The 21469-nt window shown below is 41.5% G+C and overlaps 4 protein-coding genes across 4 annotated transcripts; all 4 read left to right on the top strand.

The window, feature by feature from the left end:
• The first annotated feature begins 24 nt into the window (after positions 1–24).
• On the top strand, positions 25–6173 carry LOC136424471 (solute carrier family 22 member 18-like). Its single transcript, XM_066413078.1, has 8 exons — positions 25–288; positions 1221–1464; positions 2399–2531; positions 3108–3226; positions 3978–4177; positions 4536–4637; positions 4860–4980; positions 5356–6173. The coding sequence occupies exons 1-8, from the start codon at positions 112–114 to the stop codon at positions 5508–5510; spliced, it is 1251 nt and encodes a 416-aa protein (XP_066269175.1). The 5' UTR covers positions 25–111; the 3' UTR covers positions 5511–6173.
• A 481-nt stretch (positions 6174–6654) lies between these two features.
• On the top strand, positions 6655–10690 carry LOC136424597 (solute carrier family 22 member 18-like). Its single transcript, XM_066413213.1, has 4 exons — positions 6655–6956; positions 7747–7990; positions 8678–8810; positions 10558–10690. The coding sequence occupies exons 1-4, from the start codon at positions 6753–6755 to the stop codon at positions 10688–10690; spliced, it is 714 nt and encodes a 237-aa protein (XP_066269310.1). The 5' UTR covers positions 6655–6752.
• A 152-nt stretch (positions 10691–10842) lies between these two features.
• LOC136424598 (solute carrier family 22 member 18-like) lies at positions 10843–13949 on the top strand. Its single transcript, XM_066413215.1, has 5 exons — positions 10843–10858; positions 11138–11337; positions 11509–11610; positions 12192–12312; positions 12872–13949. The coding sequence occupies exons 1-5, from the start codon at positions 10843–10845 to the stop codon at positions 13042–13044; spliced, it is 612 nt and encodes a 203-aa protein (XP_066269312.1). The 3' UTR covers positions 13045–13949.
• A 56-nt stretch (positions 13950–14005) lies between these two features.
• LOC136423773 (solute carrier family 22 member 18-like) lies at positions 14006–21341 on the top strand. The gene is made up of 8 exons (XM_066412058.1): positions 14006–14383; positions 15529–15772; positions 15922–16054; positions 16463–16578; positions 17067–17266; positions 17788–17889; positions 18659–18779; positions 19426–21341. Exons 1-8 carry the CDS (start codon positions 14177–14179, stop codon positions 19596–19598), a joined length of 1296 nt encoding a protein of 431 aa, XP_066268155.1. The 5' UTR covers positions 14006–14176; the 3' UTR covers positions 19599–21341.
• The last annotated feature ends 128 nt before the right edge of the window (positions 21342–21469 follow it).

A 21469-nucleotide genomic window follows, 5' to 3' on the forward strand; every position in this document is an offset into this window, starting at 1 on the left:
ACTGACACAACACTCAACTACCGGTACGGCCACACATGTAACAATCTGACAAGGTTTATGTTATAACTTCTTGATTGTTGCTACTTTTTTTCGGATATCCGCGGACACAACATGAGCGTTAACCAGAGGAGGATCGGCAAACCGTCAGCGGACGGAGCAGGTGCCGGTGTCAAGAGCGACCCTCCCCCGAGGAAGGCAACTAGCGGTCCCGGTAGACTTTTGTTCGTCGTTCACCTGAACAACATGTTACATAACGTAGCCAATATGATGAACCAAACAGCTCTACCTGTAAGTATACGAATGCTTCTTAAAGACACTATAAGAGCACTATGGTTCCTTAAGGTTACAATGTGCTTCTTAAGTACCCACGACGAATGTGCAATGGTCAGATGGACTTTGATTGAGCTATTTTTGGCACGGCATTCAAGTGTTACGTTTCGTGTGGGAACCAAGATATTTCTTTCATTCGCTGTGACGTATAGGTCGCAATCATTCTTAAAGATGGAAGTTTGGTACAATTAAGTCAGCAAAAATAGTTATGAATGGGCTTTTTGGCAATCAAAAGATTCATATTTATTTGATAGCTGAAGCGTGCGTTTAGAATATGAAGATCTAACAGTTTCAGCTTGTACACATGCAAACTGTGAATTCATGCAGACAGTTACGCGTATGTCTCATTTGCAAAAGCAGAGTTTAGCTATATACTATGCTTGCTATACACACAGGTGAACTTTTGTGATAACAGATGGCATTGCGCTCTATCATTCTGCAGTTCTTGACAGAGTCGCTAGGAGTCGGTAACAGACTGTTGTGTGTTTATTTCATTTGCAAAAACAAAGTCCAGCTGTCTACTATGTTCACTAAAAACACAGGTGAGCTTTTGTGATAGCAAAATAAATTGCGCTTACCGTTCTGCAGTTCTTGACAAAAAAGTCGCTAGGAGTCGGTAACAAACTGTTATGCGTATGTCTTTATTTCAATCAATCATTCGCAGGCATCAGTGTCTGATGCATGGCGGCTGCAGACATGCATAGGGCTTGCCAGGCTGGTCTGCTCTCGGCATAGACCCTCCAGTTGTTTCTGGTAACTCCCAGCCCCTGGAGCGTGTTTGAACAGCTGTCTTTATTTGCAAAAGCAAATTTCAGTTGTCTACTATGTTCATTAGAAATACAGGTGAGCTTTTGTAATAACAGATGACATTGCGCTCTACTGTTATGCAGTTCTTGACAAAGTCGCTAGGAGTTGGTAACAGACTGTACGGTGCCTTCACGACGACTGCTGCCGTAGTCCAACTGATCGGGAGCCCCCTTTTCGGGCGGTTTGGGGATGTGTATGGGGGGCGACTGTCCCTCAGCGTGTCTTTCCTGGCGATGACGAGCGTGTGTGTGATGTTGGCTACCTGTGCCTCTATCCCGGTTCTCTTCCTGACTCGGCTGCCGCTACTTTTTATACACGTCGTACCAAGTAAGACAATGTTTCATCCCAAAGCCACTTGCAAATTGGTGCAGCCAACATTTTTTTTAAACTACGTATACGATCCGATTTCCAAAGTTGGGCCCTGACGGCCAGCTTGTGGGAACGAAAAGTATGATATAAAAGACAACTAAAACACAAAACTTAAACAAATTATTCTAACCATATATTGGTTATTTTCTTTATATGCATTTTTCATTTTTTCGATTTTGCAAACAGCCCGGCCGGGCCCCGGATAGGAAATGGGACCGTAGCATTAGAACAATGGTGCATCGTAAAGCTACTTGGTACTACTCTCCAAGCAGAGCTAGGGTTTCGGCTGGTTTTTAACGTGTTTTTAGGCGTTTTTGTCATGCCTTCTACTTTGTCATCGTTTTTGTTGTGTCGCAAACCCAAGGTTAGGCATGGCAAAAACGCCTAAAAACACGTTAAAAACCAGCCGAAACCCTAGCTCTGCTTGGAGAGTAACTTGGTACAGCCAACTTTTTAAACAACCCATAGTAATCAGATGGATGCTACTTTTGTTGTTATCTTTTCGTCCATACTAGACTTCATTTTCATGCGTTCCAGATGCAAGTATTATTTCAGAAGACAAGAATCGAAGTCTTTGCACGTGACATCACACACTGTCCTGTAATGCATATAGCCGCCGCCATGTTGGTTGAACACACTAATCCAAGATGGCGTCCTGACATATAGAATGCATAAGAAAATGATTATAAGAAAGGAAATAGTAATGATTTGAAGCTCTATAGTATACAAGAAAAAATGTATATTGAGGTGAAAGGAAATCACCTGCTAGTTAAGAAAATTTCTCACATGAAAAGTAAGCGTTACACGTTTTAACCAACCAACATGGTGGACGCTTGATTACGTCATAATCACGTGACTACAAAACGCACTACTGACACATAACTTTCTTCAGGTTTCCAGATGGTTGTGTCTGACGTCACTGATGACGAGTCAAGGGCAGGCGCGCTAGGCCTGCTGGGACTTTCCCTGATTACTGGCATCGTTCTTGGGGCGCTCTTCGGTGGAATCGTGACAGAGAAATACAGGTGGAGATTATCAGATACTGCCTTCTTTGCCCTATCTTTCCTGTACCTATATATACACTTTCTAGTCACCCCAAGGGTGTTGCCTATGAGTTGTTTGTCTATATGTGTTTCTGTGTGTGTGTACCAGTGTGTGTCAGTGTGTCAAAGTTTGTGTGTGTGTGTGTCAGTGTGTGTGTGTCTATCTGTCAGTGCGTATGTGTGTGTGTTCCTGTGTGTCTGCCAGTGTGTCCGCGTGTGTGTGTGTCTGTGTGTGTTCGTGTGTGTGCGTTTCTGTGTTTGTGTGTGTATGTGTCTGCCAGTGTGTCTGTGTGTATGCCTGCAAGTGTGTGTGTGTCTGTAGCTGTGTGTATTCGTGTGTGTGCGTTTCTGTGTGTGTGTGTGTGTCTGCCTGAGTGTGTAGGTCTGTGTGCCTGTGTCTGTGTGTGTGCCAGTGTGTGTCTGTCTATCTCAGTGTGTGTGTCAGTGTGTATGTGTGTCTGTCTTTTCCCTCTGTGTCAGTGTGTATCAGTGTATTTTAGTGTAGACAATGTAACATTGCCGTATATTCCGTCCAAACCTGTGATTGTTCCGTTCCAGCCCCTCTACCTCGTTCCTGGCTGCCGCCGTGCTGTCGCTGTTGAGTACGGTGCTTGTGTGGTTCACCATTCCCACACAGACCAAACAGAAGAAGAAGAAAGACGACAAATCAAAACCTAGTAGGTGGATGTTTCATATTTCGAACGTTTTATGTGTCTAGTTGTTTGAGGAACTTACGTTAACGAACTGAAGCGGTTGCTAAGGATACGTTGCAAATCTGCTCGGCACGAAGGTCTTCCTTCTAGTTTAACCTGTCTTTTCTTTAAGTGGTAAAGATCTCCAGTAGCCAATATATCTTTTTCTGTATTCCTCAGAGCGAAGAGTTTTAGACGTTAACAAACTGAAGCGGCTACTGAGGATATCCGGCCACTTGGCACGAGATTTACTCTCAGATTTAATCTTTTCTCTCAGTAGTACAACAGCTCTCAGATTGAAAAACAACATGCTTTGCTATCAATTTTCAGAGCTGATAACTGATATAGTTTGCTCGGTCTCTCAGAGTGAGGCGTTTTGACGTTGCCGAACTGAAGCGGCTGTTAAGGATACCCGGTGTGGTGAAGCTTTTCGGCACGAACTTCCTCCAGATCACCCTACCGGCCTTTCATCCAGTGGTACAAGTACTATCAGACTGATAATCAACACGCTTTGGTTCAGAGCGAATAACTGATATGCTTTGTCCTATCTTTCAGAGCGAGGCGTTTTTGACGTTAACGAACTGAAGCGGCTACTGCGGATCCCCGGTGTTGCCAGTCTTCCCGGGACGAAATTCTTCCTCTCGATAACCCTACCCTTTCTATCAGAGTGAAGAACAGCACGCTTTGCTTTCAATTTTCAGAGCTGATGTCTGATATGGTTTGTTCTATCTTTCAGAGCGAGGCGTTTTTGACGTTAACGAACTGAAGCGGCTGCTGCGGATCCCCGGTGTCGCAAAGCTTCTCGGGACAAAGTTCTTCCTCCAAATGTCCGTTATGATCATCCAGAGCATCCTTCCCGTCATCCTCACCGACATCTTCGAACTCGGCGCACAGGACACTGGGATATTCTTCATGACCGCTGGGATTGTAGGGGCGGTAAGAAAACCATGTCGCTTTAACAATATTCTGTTCAAACTGTTCAAAAATTGTGTGTGTTCTTTTTTTCGCAGAAAAGTATCATACAGTTAAACTCGTTGTCATAAAAAATACACAGTAGGTGCATCCTTATTAGATAAAACACTTTAGTTAGATGTGCAAAGGTCGCTTAGTGTAAGCTTCCTTTGCCAATCTGTCTTTTGCGTCTGTGCCTTTTCACTGCAGTTCTATTTATTCTGCCAGAGGTAGCAGATGAGTGTTCAGCCAGAGTTGTGGTCTAATCTGCTATCTCAAGTTGTCTTGTTAAAGCATCAGGTGTATCTCTATAGACAAATTTTAATTATTATTTTTTCCCCAGATTTTCCAGGTTGCCGCGGTGGGCCCTCTGTCCAAGCGACTTAAGGACAAGACCCTCGTCATGCTTGCGTCAGTACTGATGACAGTCGCTGGGTTACTCATGGTAACTATATATCTGTTGTTTCAACTTGACTCGAGAGGTTTTAACTTTTTGTATATTCACGGCAATGTGCATGGATCCTTGTCCTAGCTGTACGTTGTCTAAGGTAGAAGTGAAGGTAAAGGTAGTCCCGTAGCCTTTTTGAGGCAGTAGGGGCAGTGGACTGTAATACGGCAATTACCAATAAAACATGGACAATAAATCTTTGTACATTTATATTTTCAGGCTAGGGCAACGACTGTCTCGCATATGTACGTCGCCTTCGCTCCCCACGTGTTCGGAAACGTCATGTTCGATGTCGTCATCAACAGTGCTCTGTCCAAGGCAGTTCCGCAAGAAGACACAGGTAGATACAATACACACACAGACAGACACACTCTCTCTCTAGACTCTCTTTTCTCTGTCTCTTTCATGTGCGCGCGAGCGCGTGTGTGTGTGCGTGTGTGTGTGTGTGTGTGTGTGAGATGTGTGTGTGTGTGTTTGTGTGGTGTGTGTGTGGTGTGTGTGTGTGCGCGTGTGTGTGTGCGTGTGTGTGTCACGGTGTGTGTGTGTGCATGCGTGTGTGTGTATGTTTGTGTGGGCGTGTGCTTGTGTGCTTGTGTGTTTGTGTATGTATGTATGTTTGTGTGCGCGTGCGCTTGCGTGTGCGTGTGTGTGAAACGTTTGTCGTTTTCCCATGCATATACTGATGAAATGTTGCTGTGTTTTTTCATCCCTGCAGGTGCCATAATGGGTTTTACCGGGACCGTGTACCACCTCTCCATGGTGATCTCCCCGCTGCTGAGTGCGCTCCTGCTGGAGAACGTCGGCTTCCCCTCACTCGGGCTCACCAGCTCCGGCATCAACGTGCTCCTGCTGCTGTCTATGCTGCTCTAGTAGTAGCGTTTATTTTATGACTGGATCAGATTAAATACTGTATGTCATAAATACGCCAAATAGGAGTTAAGCAACTGGATATGATTTTGGATCCATGGAAGCGATCAGACGTTTCATGTGACATCCACTACTTTTCGGCAGTTGCTTACAAAACTACTATTTGGCGTATCTTACTACCTGGATGTCTAAGTTTCATCGACGTATATATATGATTATATATATATATATAATACCATATACAATATACATTCAGAAGTTCATGAATGCCTACAGTTTTAAAACCCTTTATTTAATCAATGAAAACATAGCATTTTCAACGCGCTCCTGCGGCTGTCTATGCTGCTCTGGTTGCAATAGGATTTCCTATATTATAGTCAACGAGATATCAAAACAGAAAGTTTCGCTGCAGTACTGTAACAAGCCTCTAGGGGGCCTAAAATCTAATCATTTCCAGGTCTAACCAAGACCTACCCACATACCAAATATCAAGACAATCCATCAAGGCCTTATCGAGTTATGCCGTACATCCACACACACACATACTCACATAAACACATTCACACAAACAAACGCTAACCAAAACATATCCTTCTCGGCGAAGGAAAATACCGTAGCACATGGACTGACTATTTCATGAAACCTAATAAAAAGGCTTGATGGAAACAGGTTTAGATTATTTCTTGTTATTCATTATGCATATTTCTTTCCGACAGTTAAGAATTAAGTATAAGATTAAGATACTATAGAGAGATACTACTCATGCACGATAGCGATATATGATTATCATGCATACGATACAGTTGTAATTATGATATATGGTGTACAATAAAAAGATGCAATCGTAATGATACATGGATACGTACAAGTTATTGTGATCGTGTACAGATACGTACATTTATACTACGGTAAATGCGTTTAAGTTCGCGTGGTTTTTATTTCTCGCTAAGAGGAAAAAGGAATGTTTGCGGTGGTTTTGACAACTTTGGCCCAATGTTCTCTCAGTCCACGAACAATGACTTTTGGTCGATAGTTGCTTGTAAACGCTCTATGCCCTGTGGAAATGGGAGCAGAACTGTTCTCACGACCACATTATCAGGTGAACTTTGATCTTTGCTCTTCGGTAAACGAACATGCATACACTACACACACAATCCGAACAATGCGTGCCGGGATATGCTAATATCTAGTCCTACAGGTTGCATGCATGTAAAGAAGAAAAGCACTATACTGTAAGTACCCAAAATGAGCTCCAGAAAGGCGATAGATACTTCAAATGGAGTTGGAGTAAAGAACCAACGGCGGGGCCTACAGGAGAGACAAGGAATAGGAAACAACCGGTACATAAAGCCCATGCGGATAGAAGATAGAAAACGCTTGATGACTATCGTGCACGTGAGCAATGTGTTACACCATACGTGTGTGACTATGAACAAGGGTGCCTTGCCGGTAGGTTTTTTTCTTCGTGGTTTATATTTCAACGTATTTGTTGGATACCATTTTGTGGGTCTTCCCAAAAAGCTATGGTAACTTGAAAAAAGGAGGGGGTATTTTGAGGTCTTGTCTGTCAAAAAATTGCCGATTTTTGATAACACTTTATCAAAAATCTGCATGCAGGCTTCGTGTTTGTATAGAATAAAGCTGCTCTATCGTTGTTTCCTGTTGTAAGATTACACCGTTACGACTGACCTTTGGTACTTATGCCTTATTCAAACGCTTTATAGCAAAGTCCCCAGTCGTTTGTGTAACGTGATACTGCGCGCGTCTGTCTGGGTGCCCCCATTTTTGTGTATGTATGTGTGTGTGTCTGTCTGCCTGTGTGCACGTGTGCGTTTGTGTGTGTGTGTGTGTATGTGTGTACATGTATCTGCCCGTGTGTGTGCCTGTATGTGTCTGTATGTGTCTGTGTGCATGTGTGTGTGCCCGTCTGTGTGCATGTGTGTGTGTCTGTGTGTGTGTAATGTGTTTTTTTTATTGTCTGACTGTCTGTATATGTATATACACTGCAGATCCAAAAATAACAATAAACCCAACTACTACCTCCTCTCCTCGCAGTGTCTTGCCAAGCATGTGTGCGTATGTGTGTGTGTGTGCGTCTGTGTGCGTGTGTGTCTGTGCGTGTACCGGCTTCTGTGTTTGCTTGTTTGTTTGTTTGTTTGTTTGTTTGTTTGTTTGTTTGTTATACACAGCACAGCCTGAAAACACAGTTAACCCAAATACCCCCCTCCTCTCCTCACAGTATCTTGCCAAGCGGTTGGGGATCAGCAATACGCAATGGGGTCATCTCATCACCACTTCAGCCCTGCTGCAGTTCCTGGGCGGACCGCTAGGGGGCAGGTTCGGAGACGTGTACGGAGGGCGACTGTCGCTCACGCTGTCGTGCGTTGCCAAGACAACGGCGGTGGCCATGTTATCAGTTTGTAACTCGTACCAAGGGTGGATGTTGTCCAAGGTTCCCTTAGTGTTCTCTCACGTCCCTACAGGTAAACTGTGATTTAATTTACTGGTTCTAGGATTCACCCGCTTCATTACTCCGGGGAGGAGGATGACCTCCTTCTGGGAGTATTGGAAATGCTTTTGTTTGAGCGTTCGCAGCTAGAACTCACGATCCTGTTGTCGCATTGGCGTGTAACTTGGCATATCGTTTACCTGGTTGGGCGTGGTGATGCACGATGTCTTTGTTACACCATAACTACTTTTATCGTCAATGCAATATCGCAATTGCACCCCTATAATTAATGGCATGTGTCACTCTCCTGCCATAGAGACCATGCTATAATCCTTTCCGCATGGCTGCAATACTTCATGCAGATACGGGGTACAAAGCTTCCCTACTTGTTTTGTTTCTGATGTGAAAAGAAAAGATCACATGTGTTATTCTATTCTAGGCACACACACAAAAATTGATTATCTTTTTATACCAATTAAATAGTTGAGAAAATAACATTGCTATTCTAGTTGTTCAAGTTCTAATTGTTCGGAATTTTTTTTCAACCGTCAGGAGTTATTAAGTGTTAATGCAGTACAGTGAAAGGATGTTGTCTAACACCGAATGAAATAGTATGATGCTATCTAAAGATTTTAATCCCTTACTCTCAATTCCAAACAGAAAAGAAAATAAATATTCAAAATTGTTTTTGGCAAGATTCAACTTCTTCCTTTTGTCCCAGCTCACCAGATGGTGATCTCTGACGTCACCGATGACGCGTCCCGGTCCGTGGAGTTGGGGGCATTACGGATATCGATGCCTGTCGGTAATATGATCGGGTCGGCGTTAGGGGGGGTTCTCACCCAGACATACGGGTAAGCATTTATCACTATCTAATTGATAAGTAAGTTATGTAATCTTCAAGCAGAGGTCCGGCTTCGGCTGGTTTTTGACGTCTTTTAGGCGTTTTTACCAGGCTCTCTATTCTGTCCTGTTTTTTTTCCTTCGCCGGTCGTTTTGTTTGTATCCGTTTGGCTGGCGCACTAGAAGCTGACAAAACAGAAAACTGGACAAAAACGCCTAAAAAGACTTCAATATACAGCCGGAGTCGAGCCCGTGCTTACAAAGTACAAGTTATGAACGAAACTAGACTACCCTCGTTACTCCGGGAAGGAGGATGACCTCCTTCTGGGAGTATTGGAAATGCTTTTGTTTGCGCGTTCGCAGCTATAACTCACGATCCCGTTGTCGCATTGGTGTGTAACTTGGCATATCGTTTGCCTGGTTCGGCGTGGTGATGCACAATAGCTTTGTTACACCATAACTACTTTAAACGTCAATCCAATATCGTAATTGCACCCCTACAATTAATGCTATGTCCCACTGCCCTGCCATAGGGACCATGTTATAATCCGTTATGCATGACTGGAATACTTCAGGCAGATACGGGGTATAAATCTTCCTTACTTGCTGTGATCGTATAGTCACTGTTACATTGAAAAATAGACAACGTGCATCACCACACGCAACCTAGCAAACGATATACCAAGTTACATACCAATGCGGCAACGGGAATTGTGAGTTTTAGCTGCGAACATGTGCAGAGTGACCTCCAGTCTGTGTATTAAGTATGCCGTGTCCACTCGCAACTCGCATACAGTATGTGCGCACGGGACGGACGATGCACTTTTACGCACAGTGTGAAAATGGCAAATCTCTGGACCTTCAAACTTACCACACTTGTAGTTTATAGTACGGAGGCTGTGACAATGTAAAAAGTTTACGCAGGGGATGAAAGATTGTTGAGAAATATCTCTCAGAAAAGTGCACGCGCCAGTGTCACTTCCGGGTGGTTAGATCTGGTGACCTTTGACCTTCGTGAAATGTTACGATAATATAAATTAGCCTTTTTTATTGCAAATAGCTTGATAGCTATAGATCAGGCCGGCCTGCAATAAATTGTGGAAAGAGGATTTACTGCATATTTGTGATTTCTGATACATCTTAGTTGTAAGGCTGAATGGTTCGTTGATAATTGAAAAGGGGCCATCTAGAGCTAACTTTGTGACTTTTCCCGGAATTTCTAGATCCCATCTGTGCCATGCTGTAAAAACATACTTTTCAGGAGGTTGACCACTCCTAATACAGGAGTGGTAAGAAAGAAAGAAAAAGATAAACAAACACTTTTTCTTTACTTGCTCTAATACACTACTTGGTCTGTGCAGAGATGCAATTTGTGTGGGTCAATACTTTTACATACTATAAATACTTCACGGAGAATTGTGTCCTACGGACTCTTGTTTTCGTTTGGAACCGCTTTGTAACGCTGCAGCAGCAACACATATCGGCAGTGAGAAGTACAACCAGTCAGTATTAGATTATTATATCAATAGTCAAAAAGTCAAATTATTGCCATGAGGAAGGCGATGCTAGTTATTCAAAAGGAATTTTTGTTTTTTAGATTGGTGTAAACTTCTGTACGATCACTTAATATATAAGCTATTAATCAAGTAAGAGAAAATGCGAAAAAATTGGTGTATTCTAAGTCTTGTTTTTTGTGTTATGTTACGACAGATTTCTGTAAAAGCAGGGAGTGAAAAATTGGTTATTTTCTCTCCCCAGGACAACGACAACGTTCCTGTTCATCGCCATATTGTCCGCGGTGTCCGCTCTGCTCGCCTGGATCTACATGCCTGTTCAGACGAAACAGCGTCAAGACAAAACTGTGTCTCCAAGAAGTAAGCTGACTCTTTAATATGTTCTGTCTTCTCTGGTCACAGATCTGTATCGTCTGTTATTTCTTTTAAAAGTTAAACAGTTGTATAGATTTGATTTAGAATACTATACCTCATTCCTGGGTGCCTAACCTTTGCAGACATAAACAAGGTCACACATCAAGGGGCCAAAATGAACGTTGACCTTCGTCTTCGGCCAAATACCCACGTGGTATGTTGACCATAAATATCCGGTGCGGAAACACTAACAACACACACACACACACACAGACACACAAGCACACACATGCGCAGAAACAAACACACACACATGCGCAGAAACAAACAAACACACACACACACACACACATAGACATAGACACAAAACACACACGTACACATACAACACAGACACACACACAAACAAACACAAACCAAATAGAATACCTCCATTTTTCGTGGATAACGAGTCTTTCGTGCTTACTTAGAAAGAGAAATCATCAACTTCCGTGAGATCGTGCGGCTGCTGAAGATCCCGGCTGTAGCTCATCTTCTGGGGATCAAGTTTGCGTTTATGCTGGCCAACATGATCATACAGAACACTTTCCCCATCATCGTCAGGGACACGTTCGGGATGGGGCCACAGGAGGCGGGGCTGTTCGCCATGTATAACAGCATCGCTGCCGTGGTACGTGTACGCTACATTGTCCCTTTTTGGCGACAGTTTTTTTTTAGCTATTTATTCACATATCAACATTGCAAGCAATTGTAATTATCCGTGTTATTGTCAGCCTTTTGTTTGTAACATTTGATACATGACTGTGTATCTTTTAACTTTTCTCCTTACCTCATCATCCAGGTCTTTCAAGTGGTTGCCATCCGCCCGTTAACCAGGCGCTACACGGACTTTCCACTAATGCTGTTGTCATCGCTGGTGTTGACGACTTCTTACGTCATGGCTGTGAGCTCATTCTTAAAAGAATATTTCAAATGTCTTATTCAAATCGCCTTATCCGTCAAGGCAAATGACATGCAAAGTTGAACAACTCGGACTTTTTAATGAATTAATGGAGACCTTTATTGTACACATGTACCCACTGGGTTAAGTACAGGTCATGACAAAAGAATAGTATTAGTATACAGATACATATATACATTGTTAAGTTATTACAAGAGTATAAACTTCGCTTTTTTGTAAATGGTAAAAATATAAGAGCAGATATGGCTCATAATCAATGGTTAGTCTAAACTCATTAGAAATATGAATTTGTCTATATTGCTTAGGTGTATGGAGTAGGAGAACATAGGTTGTATAAAACTCAACTCTCTCATTGTTGTTGAATTTACATTCTACTACAAAATGGCGTTCATCTTCTATGTTATCAAGATTACAATATTGACATATCAGCTGTTCCATGTCATTAAATGTTTGCTTGTTTGTTTGTTCGTTTGTTTGTCTGTAAAGATCCCGATGCGGATCTCTGTCGGCAGGATTCTGCCAGATTAAAATCTCTACCCTGACAAATACGTGCCGTTTTGCAGACGGGTATGACGGAGAGATGGCACCTTTACGTGTTCGCTGTCTCCAGAAGCTTCGGCGTGAGCCTCAGAAACACGGTCATCGTGGCAGCCTTGTCAAAAGCGTCGCCACGGGAAGATACAGGTACTGCAGGCATACACTGCACTAGATATAACTGTGATTTTATCTGTTGCTATACTTTCAGATCTGCTGCAAAATCATTTTTCTACGAATTTAGAAGAAAGTAATCGTGAATTCAGATGGATTTCCCTCTCAAACATTTCCTTCAAAAGCGTCAAAAGCGTCACCATGGGAAGATACAGGTACTGCAGGCATAGACTGTACTAGACACGATTATGATTTTCTACTTGTTTGTTGGTATGATTTAAAATCTGCTTCAAAAATCTTTTTCTACGAACTCAAAAGAAAATGATTGTGAATTAAGATGGACCTCCCTCTCAAACACATCCTTCAGAGTACATTTCAACAGCTTTAAAAAACGCACACACATAGTTTTCTTTGAAGTTCGCAAATTCATCTCTGAACTTCGTTTATTCATAAGTAAACCCAAAAAATTATAAACGATTCCTATAATGTGCCTATATTGCATATCCGACCAGTTAAATCATATAGAATCTCAAAGTAGTAGAAGCATGTATATTTTAATTTCATTTTACCTTAATACAAATCTTTTTTTGCGCAGGCGCAGTGATGGGGTTGGGGGCCATGGTACTGAGTCTGACGCAGGTCGTCTCTCCGCCAATCAGCGCCTATATTCTCGATCACGTGGGTTACCAGTTTCTAGGAGTCACCAGTGCCACCATCACTGCTATGGTGGCTGGGTTCATACTGCTAACTAAGGACGAGTTCAGATGATAACAAGTATTACTTGAAATAAGACTTGTCCGTGCTTCATGTTTATAAGCTGATTCATGGTTCCAACAACGCATGTGCAGTGTGATGCATTATGGGAAATATGTCAAAGTTGAAAGTCCCTGATACATGACAAAATATGACGTCTGGACATGGTATCAAACATGGTCTAGACAAGATCTCTTTACAAGTTAGGGGCCTTCATCTTTAACCTCGCACATGCGCAGTTGGAACCATGGACTCGCTTATTGGTCTTTATTTGCAAGTTCTTGCCCGAGGGCTTATTACAACATGAAAAAGTATATATATCAAACCAAAACACCTCATAGAAAACCTATAAACAGTGCAAGATAACAATGATGACAAGTGGAACAAAGAACTTAAAACTGTCGGTATTTACTGAGCACACTATCCAGCTCTACTGATATAGATCCTTTATTATTGTTCTTTCATTACGATGAAGATTCCAGGTACGACCAAGGACATTATATAGTAATTATGATAATATGATGTTATATTATCATCATCATTATAATCATAATGGCTTTGGGCGGTTAAGATTCCGTCTTAACGTTAGTATAAAAAAAGACGGTATCATGACAGACGTAAAGGTGGAATATTACAACAAAAATAGTAATGTTATAACATGATGATAATGTTAATATTATAATGTCCTTGGTATGACCGTATGTCCATGTGTCATTTTGTGTTCTGGTGCCGGGAAACAAGTGGCCATTAATAAAATTCATGTAAATGTCAGCTGAATGTACGTTGCCGAGTACTATCTTGCAAGATTACCTACGGAACGTAATGCAATATACTTAATTTTCACTTACAGTACACAACCCAATGATTATCATAGTTTGTCAATAAAGACAGATATCAAAATAAATTAACGTGCTATCTTATCCGTCTATTACATTTGTATATACATGCAACCTCCTTGATACATGTAAGTGTATCTATGGATTTCGTGCTCCAATTCACTTGTACGATAATTGCTCTTCCTCAAAAGAACATGTGTAGTCTGTTGTAAACACAGGACAGACAATGCGTGCCGGGATATGCTGAAAACCAGTTCAACATGTTTGCCTGTATGATAACAACAGAAGCACCATAGAGTTTAGCAGTCAAAATGAGCTCCAGAAAGACGATAGATACTTCAACAAATGGGGTAGGAGTAAAGAGCCAACGACAAAGGCTGTCGGACAGAGAAGCACTAGGAAACGACAGGTACAGAAAACACATGCGGATAGAAGATAGGAAACGTTTGGTGACTATTGTTCACGTGACCAACGTTTTACACCATACGTGTGTGACTATGATTGGAGGTGCCTTGCCGGTAAGTTATTTTCTTCGTGGTTATTATTTCAACGCATTTCATCACTTTGTGGGTCTGCCCAAAATCTATGGTAACTTGCTTAAAGAGAGGAGGGGGTACGTTGTCAGAAAATTGATGATTTAAGCTAACGTTGTGCCAAATAGCTGCCTGCAGGAAATCATGTTATTTTGTTGTTGTTTTTGTTGTAAGATTCCACCTTTACGTCTATCCTGATGCCGTCTTTTTTTTACTAACGTTAAGACGGAATCTTAACAGCCCCAAAATTAACAATATGGTTGTTGTCTTTTTCGTAGAACTGTAAATCCGAATCGTCCTATTTAATTAACATGGCTAACATTGCTACCCTACAGCTAACTACATTGTAATCCACAATCTACGGCAGTACAGTCCAGATGTTGATAAAGTTTAACTTTAAACCGAAGGAGACCCATATGAAGTTATCCTTCTTGTAAAGTTAATCCCCCTTTTAAAGAAAAGTATATCAGTCAGGACACTGATTAACAAACAGACGGAAACTAGCTTCCCCTGGTGTCATGGGACCAGGATCGGCGATTACTAGACAATCATGCTAACCCATTCAGGGCAAGGACTGTATTCGACATGAGTAGACAACTAATCCGATCCAAATCAAATTTCTTCAGGAGGTACAGTCGACTCGTGTATCTTCTTACATTGCATGTCCCTCACAAACAGTCCCTGCAGTCGTGGAGTTTTACTTAAAACTCGTCAATTCCACGTCCTTGGAAAACAACAGTCTACGGTCTTTGGAAATAAGAGCGGACTACACGTCGTAGAATGATGGAAGAAGGATCATCTGTCATACTTTCTTACTTGCATGTATACTACAAAACCGCGTGTAAGCGACCCCATTTTGTTAGGTGGAGTGAACTGCAGAGTTTTAAAATTTCCGTAAAATTTGAGACGAAATGTTTGGCAGTTAGATATGCTTTATTTCACATATCGATCTTACAAAGTTTCTGTTCTGATTGCTGATCTATGTCAGTATTTGGGCGCGGTACCTAGTTGTCCTGAGATTGGTGCCGAGTTGTCCTAAATAGGTAGGGACATAGTCGTCCCAGGTGACGAGTTGTCCTGCGCAATAGACAGCTCAGCTTGAAACTAAATACCGTCTCCTCTACTCACAGTATCTTGCCAAGCGATTGGAGATCAGCAACACGATGTGGGGTCATCTTATCACTACCACAGCCCTGCTGCAGTTCCTCATAGGACCGCTATTCGGCCGCTTTGGAGACGTGTGCGGAGGGCGACTGTCATTAACACTGTCGTGCGTTGCCATGACAACGACGGCGGCCATGTTGTCTGCTTGTAACTCGTACCAAGGGTTGCTCCTATCCAATGTTCCGAAAGTGTTCACACAAGTCCCTACAGGTAAACAAGGCCAAACCAATTCACTAGTTCTCGGATTCACTTGGTTCATTTCATCTGAGGTTCTGTATTCTAAACTAAACAGAAGAACATTTGAATCCAAATTTTGAAGTTTTTTTTTGCAAGTTGTAAGTTTTCTCCTTTTGTCCCAGCTCACCGGATGGTGATCTCTGACGTCACTGATGACGCGTCCCGGTCCGTAGAGTTGGGTACCTTACAGATATCGATGCCTGTCGGTAATATGATCGGGTCGGCGTTAGGGGGGGTTCTCACCCAGACATACGGGTAAGCATTTATCACTATCTTATCAATGAACAAGTTAGTACAACTACTACTGTAGTACCTTCTAGTATTTCAGCCATGGTCACTATTGTCCCTTGATCTAGGTTTTTGTAAGATGAAACTAGTAGCACGTAGAAAAGGGAAAACTGGGAATGAAATGTATGCTTGGTAAGTTTGAAAAAAAAATTCATCTAATAACATTGTTTTTAATCAAATTAGAATGCTGAATCAGTTTTGTTGTCTTTTTAGATTGATATAAGCTTCTGTACGATCACTTGATATCTAAGTCGTTAAGTAAGAGAAAATGCAACAAAATTGCTGGATTCTAATTCATAACTTTTTTCTTTATTAAGTTTCTGTAAAAATAACATGGAGCGCATTTATTCCTTTTTTTTTTCTTCTTTTCAATAGGACAACGACAACGTTCCTGTTCACCGCCATATTGTCCGCGGTGTCCGCCGTGCTCGCCTGGATCTACATGCCCGTTCAGACGAAACAACGCAAAGACAAAACAATGTCCACAAGAAGTAAGCTGACTTTTATATCTTCTTTGGTTGGTCACTTTGTGATTCATTCAACTGTAATTTTGTTATGTTTTTACTTTGTAATACTATATGTGTATTGTATATATAGATATTATTTATGGAACAATCAGGACTATATGTTTAGAGATTTATTTGGACAATCATGCTCTCTGAATTGTAAATTGCTATATTTTGTATAAGTCTCCCTTATCTCCCCAATGAAAAGTGGCCAGGTCGACGTCGATTCTATTTCTTTTCATGAGTGAATAACGGCTCAAACAAACAAGCAAGCAAACAAACAAGCAAATAAACTGACAAGTCTTCCGTCGATGAGAGTTAGACATTCAGGTAGTAAGATACGCAAGCTAACAGTTACTCAAACAACTGGATAGACTTGTAAACAATCATTCACTGACGAAAGACAACGGATGCTGTCTGATCTATCTAGTTGCTTTATATTGCGTAACAAATCTTTCGTTCAAACATATTAGAAAGAGAAATCATCAACTTCCGGGAGATCGCGCGACTGCTGAAGATCCCGGCCGTGGCCCACCTTCTGGGGATCAAGTTCGCGTTCATTCTGGCGAACGTGATCATACAAAACACTTTCCCCATCATCGTCAGGGACACGTTTAAGATGGGGCCACAGGAGGCGGGGCTGTTCGCCATGTATAAAAGCATCGCCGCTGTGGTATGTACTATGTACTATGTGATCTCGAAGTAGATGTACGGATCTGGATCATTCTCAGTGTTCCATGTTCTGCAGGGCAGTCTGCGAGCGCTCTATACATGGCAAGAAATTGGACATAGTAGAACAAGGGGCATTTCAAAACCTACCCAAAAACCTATCAAAATCTTACCGTAGAGTGACATTGCGCCCAGGGACCCGTGGTGTAGGTGGTGTAGGACATATTAGGTCGTTTTACTATCGAATTTATTGTTTCTAGCTGTTTGGCAGTTTTTTTGGTAGGTTTTGAAATGCCCCTTGTTCTACTGTGTCCAATATCTTGGCATTACTGGAGCGCTCAGTGCACAACAATATCTTATGATATTTCAATGACATCTGAACTAACTCAATTATGAGTTTTTCTCAATGGTCGATTTAGTCAGGTTTATGAGACAACTATTATGTATAACTGAGTATTTTTTTGCTTTATTGAGCCCAATTGGCGTCTGCAAATGTGTTGTAACGTTTTCCTTTACCTCATCCAGGTCTTTCAAATTGTTGCCATCCGCCCGTTAACCAGGCGCTACAAGGACTTTCCACTGATGCTGCTGTCATCGCTGATGCTAACGACTTCTTACGTCATGGCTGTGAGTTCTGTGACCTAACTTATAAGTCGTTACAGTTATGTAGTAGCTGCAAAAGCTGAACCATTTGCAATTTCACAGTAATTACCTCCGTTTAATGAGGTACTGTCTTCTGTCGGCTTGTCTGTGTTTCCCCAGGTCTCCATGTGATATTTATATTTATGTCATGCCTGGGCCTGATACGGGTGTTCCGGACCGAGTGATAACTATCCGTATCACATGAGGTTCTAGAGTTGTATCACATGGGTTCCATAGAATATTTCGAATGCATTTCGAGCGCGCCGTTTGCGCCGCCGTCAAAAATTAGAATACCCGATTCAGAGGTTCGAATCAATGTTGTTACAGTTTTGTGTTTGAGGAGACAAAACTCCCTCAACTTTTGGTGCATTCCGTATTGAAATGTGTGTTACCTCGGGTGGATATGACACAAAAATAAATTTTTAAAATACAACACGGTGTATTCCGCATCACCCTCGGTTCGGACCCGACGGCCGTGTAGTATTCTATATGTACGTCTCACAACAATGACAGTAGCTGAAGGAAAAAAAGGTTAGAGTTGCAGGAGAGAGACAGGAAGTAGACTTCAGAGTTGGTAGTAAGAATAAATAATCTATCAACCTTCACTGGCAGCTGGACGCTGTAGAGTGCAAGTGATAGGAAGTGATCGATGGAAACATGATATGTTAATGAAAACATAATTCCACATAATAGATGAACTACAACTAAACAAGGTGTACCGGAAAGTGAATGTTATGCATCCTTTTAATTGCAGACGGGTATGACGGAGAGATGGCATCTCTACATTTTCGCTGTCTCCCAAAGCTTCGGCGTGAACCTCAGAAATACGGTCATCGTGGCAGCCTTGTCAAAAGCGTCACCACGTGAGGATACAGGTACTGCAGGCATACACTGTACTAGATTTAACTGTAATTCTATATCCGTTGATATACTTTCAGATCTGCTACAAAATTATTTTTCTACAACTTAAAAAGAAAGTACTCGTGATTTCAGATGGATTTCCTTCTAAAACAGTCTTTAAAAGCGTTGCCACGGGAATACGCAGGTACTGCAGGCATTAACTGCATCCGTGAATAGTTTCATCAGGTTGCTATGCTGCATTGCTATGTGAACCAGTCAGAATTGCCTTGAAGAAGGCGACAGATTGTCACCAAAACGTCGGTGGAATAATTCTCTTGGTTGTGTAAAAAAGTGTTTTTTATTCAGGCATACAATGCACTAGACACAACTGTGAGTTCTACTTGTCTGTTAAAATAATTGAAGATCTGCTTTAAAAAATCTTTTTCTACGAACTCAAAAGAAAATGATCGTGAATTTAGATGGATTTCCCTAACATACACACGACCCTCTTTGAAGTTTCGCAAGGACTAATTATATCTAAACCGGTTTATTCATTAACCCAAAATCATAATTTCTCCCTAAAATCCTTTCAACCAATTGCCTGATACTGAATCTTCAATTAATAGAAGCATGTCTATTTTCGTTTAATTTCTACATGGATACAATTCTATTTTTGCGCAGGCGCAGTGATGGGTTTGGGAGACATGGTACTGAGGCTGACGCAGATCGTCTCTCCACCAATCAGCGCCTATATTCTCGATCACGTGGGTTACCAGTTTCTAGGAGTCACCAGTGCCACCATCACTGCTATGGTGGCTGGGTTCATTCTGCTTACTAAGGACGGGTTTAGATGATAACATCATTACCTAATTAAAAAAGTGCTTCAAGTTGATTGAGTTCTATTTGCATGCATGTTCTTGCCCGATGGTTATTGGCAACACTAAACAGTGTATAGAAAACGTATACAGACAGTGCAAGATGGTAATGATAACAAGTGGAACAAAAGACTTAAAACTGAAATACTTGAAATAAGACCGTGGTTATCCGGGCTTAAGTTAACTGAGCTTACCTGTAATTTCTTGCCCGAGGGCTAGTGGTAAAATGAAACTGCATACATGTGGCAACTTATGATCCACTACTCACCGAGTCACGTGTCTCATCTGCATAACATGACGTCATCTCAGCGGTGGATTGCTCATTTTTTTACAAAGACTGATGTTGTACAGTCCAAGATTTGGTTAAGTCCAATTTTTGTGTTGGAAATTACAGTAAAAAAACTTATTTTAGAATGATTTCTACCAACAGAGATGAACTTTCCAGCTGATAAGCGTATATAGAAATTATAGACAGTGCAAGATAACGATGGTGACAAGTGGAACAAAGGACTTAAAAATTTCGGCATTCACTGAGCACAATATTCAGCTGATGTATATCTTTTATCGCATTGTTCTTTCATTAGGGTGAGGATTGTAGGCATGACCGTATGTCAAGGTATCATAATGTTATGTCAGTGTCTAGATATTTTGCCTATGTGCAGTTGTTATGCATTTGAATATTGGATATAATGTATTAGGTGGGATTTTTTATTTAAGTTGTCCTTGTTTATTATGTGTCATGTCCTAAATTTAAAAAAAAAACACGTTTAAACAACAGACTTTCTCTTGGTCAATACACTGTTCAGTTTGGAGCAATTTAAACAGTGACTTTGACAGTCTCATTTTCTTGTTTGTTTTTTTTTGTTTTCATCTACTTTATTGATATTCAACCCAAATGCACGACACTTGGGGTAAGCCAATGACATCAACAATTCAAACTAAGACGAGAAGGAAACAGAAATGGCCAAGGATTCAAAACCCTTCCCCTTCAAGTGTGATCAGTGCAACTTTTTAGCTGCTTGGAATTGGAAGAGCAACCTAACTAGACTCATGTCAGTGAACATTGGGGAACGGCCTTACGGGTGTTAGCAGTTTGACTATGCTGCCTCACAGAAATCCCACTTACAAATTCACATGGCTTCACACACGGATGATAAGCCTTACATGTGCGGCGAGTGTGGCTTTCGGACGGGAAGCAGGTCCACGGTTGTCACACACATGAAACGACACAGCGCCGAGAAGCCTCATAAGTGCGATCAATGCATCTACTCAACTGTCAATAAGAGTCAACTCAAGTTGCACTTGACAGAACACACCGGTGAGAAACCTCAGACACGTGACAATGCTCTTTCAGAACGGCCTTGAAGTAAAAGCTAGCAACGCACATCAAGAGTCACTTAGGCAAGGAACCATTGAAGTGCGAGCTCTGCAACTACAGGGGCAGCCAAAAATGCCACTTGGATATCCACATGACCAGACATATAGAGAGCTACAAGCCTTTTATGTGTGGGAAGTGTGGTTTATGAGAACTTTTCGAAAGTTCTTCATGGAAGTGTATCTATTAATCAATGCCTTAATTCACTCACAGCTTGATACCTAACTTGTATCTTATATTTGCTGCATTATTGTATGTATGTCACTTGAATCATGATACAGTGTAACATATGACATTTATCATTGAAAGTTTGGAAGAAATTAAATGAACTATGATTCCCAAGCATACTTATGAGTCAATGTTTTCACTGCAATATGATATTATCATGTTGTTCTAAGAAGCTTGAGAGAATACAATTGAGGTGCATACCTATGCAATTACCTTACACACCTTAATCACTATAAACTAATGTATT

Source organism: Branchiostoma lanceolatum, chromosome 18 (assembly GCF_035083965.1).
Source record: "Branchiostoma lanceolatum isolate klBraLanc5 chromosome 18, klBraLanc5.hap2, whole genome shotgun sequence".
NCBI lineage: Eukaryota > Metazoa > Chordata > Leptocardii > Amphioxiformes > Branchiostomatidae > Branchiostoma > Branchiostoma lanceolatum.

Bases quoted from the DNA above. Each gene is read 5' to 3' on its own strand.
- LOC136424471 (XM_066413078.1), top strand. From the start codon at position 112: ATGAGCGTTAACCAGAGGAGGATCGGCAAACCGTCAGCGGACGGAGCA. The intron at 1,465-2,398 runs GTAAGACAATGT...AACTTTCTTCAG, and splicing joins TTTTATACACGTCGTACCAA to GTTTCCAGATGGTTGTGTCT. The intron at 4,981-5,355 runs GTAGATACAATA...TCATCCCTGCAG, and splicing joins AGTTCCGCAAGAAGACACAG to GTGCCATAATGGGTTTTACC.
- LOC136424597 (XM_066413213.1), top strand. From the start codon at position 6,753: ATGAGCTCCAGAAAGGCGATAGATACTTCAAATGGAGTTGGAGTAAAG. The intron at 7,991-8,677 runs GTAAACTGTGAT...CTTTTGTCCCAG, and splicing joins GTTCTCTCACGTCCCTACAG to CTCACCAGATGGTGATCTCT. The intron at 8,811-10,557 runs GTAAGCATTTAT...TTCTCTCCCCAG, and splicing joins GTTCTCACCCAGACATACGG to GACAACGACAACGTTCCTGT.
- LOC136424598 (XM_066413215.1), top strand. The intron at 11,611-12,191 runs GTGAGCTCATTC...GCCGTTTTGCAG, and splicing joins CGACTTCTTACGTCATGGCT to ACGGGTATGACGGAGAGATG. The intron at 12,313-12,871 runs GTACTGCAGGCA...TTTTTTGCGCAG, and splicing joins GTCGCCACGGGAAGATACAG to GCGCAGTGATGGGGTTGGGG.
- LOC136423773 (XM_066412058.1), top strand. From the start codon at position 14,177: ATGAGCTCCAGAAAGACGATAGATACTTCAACAAATGGGGTAGGAGTA. The intron at 16,579-17,066 runs GTAAGCTGACTT...CAAACATATTAG, and splicing joins CAAAACAATGTCCACAAGAA to AAAGAGAAATCATCAACTTC. The intron at 17,890-18,658 runs GTGAGTTCTGTG...TTTTAATTGCAG, and splicing joins CGACTTCTTACGTCATGGCT to ACGGGTATGACGGAGAGATG.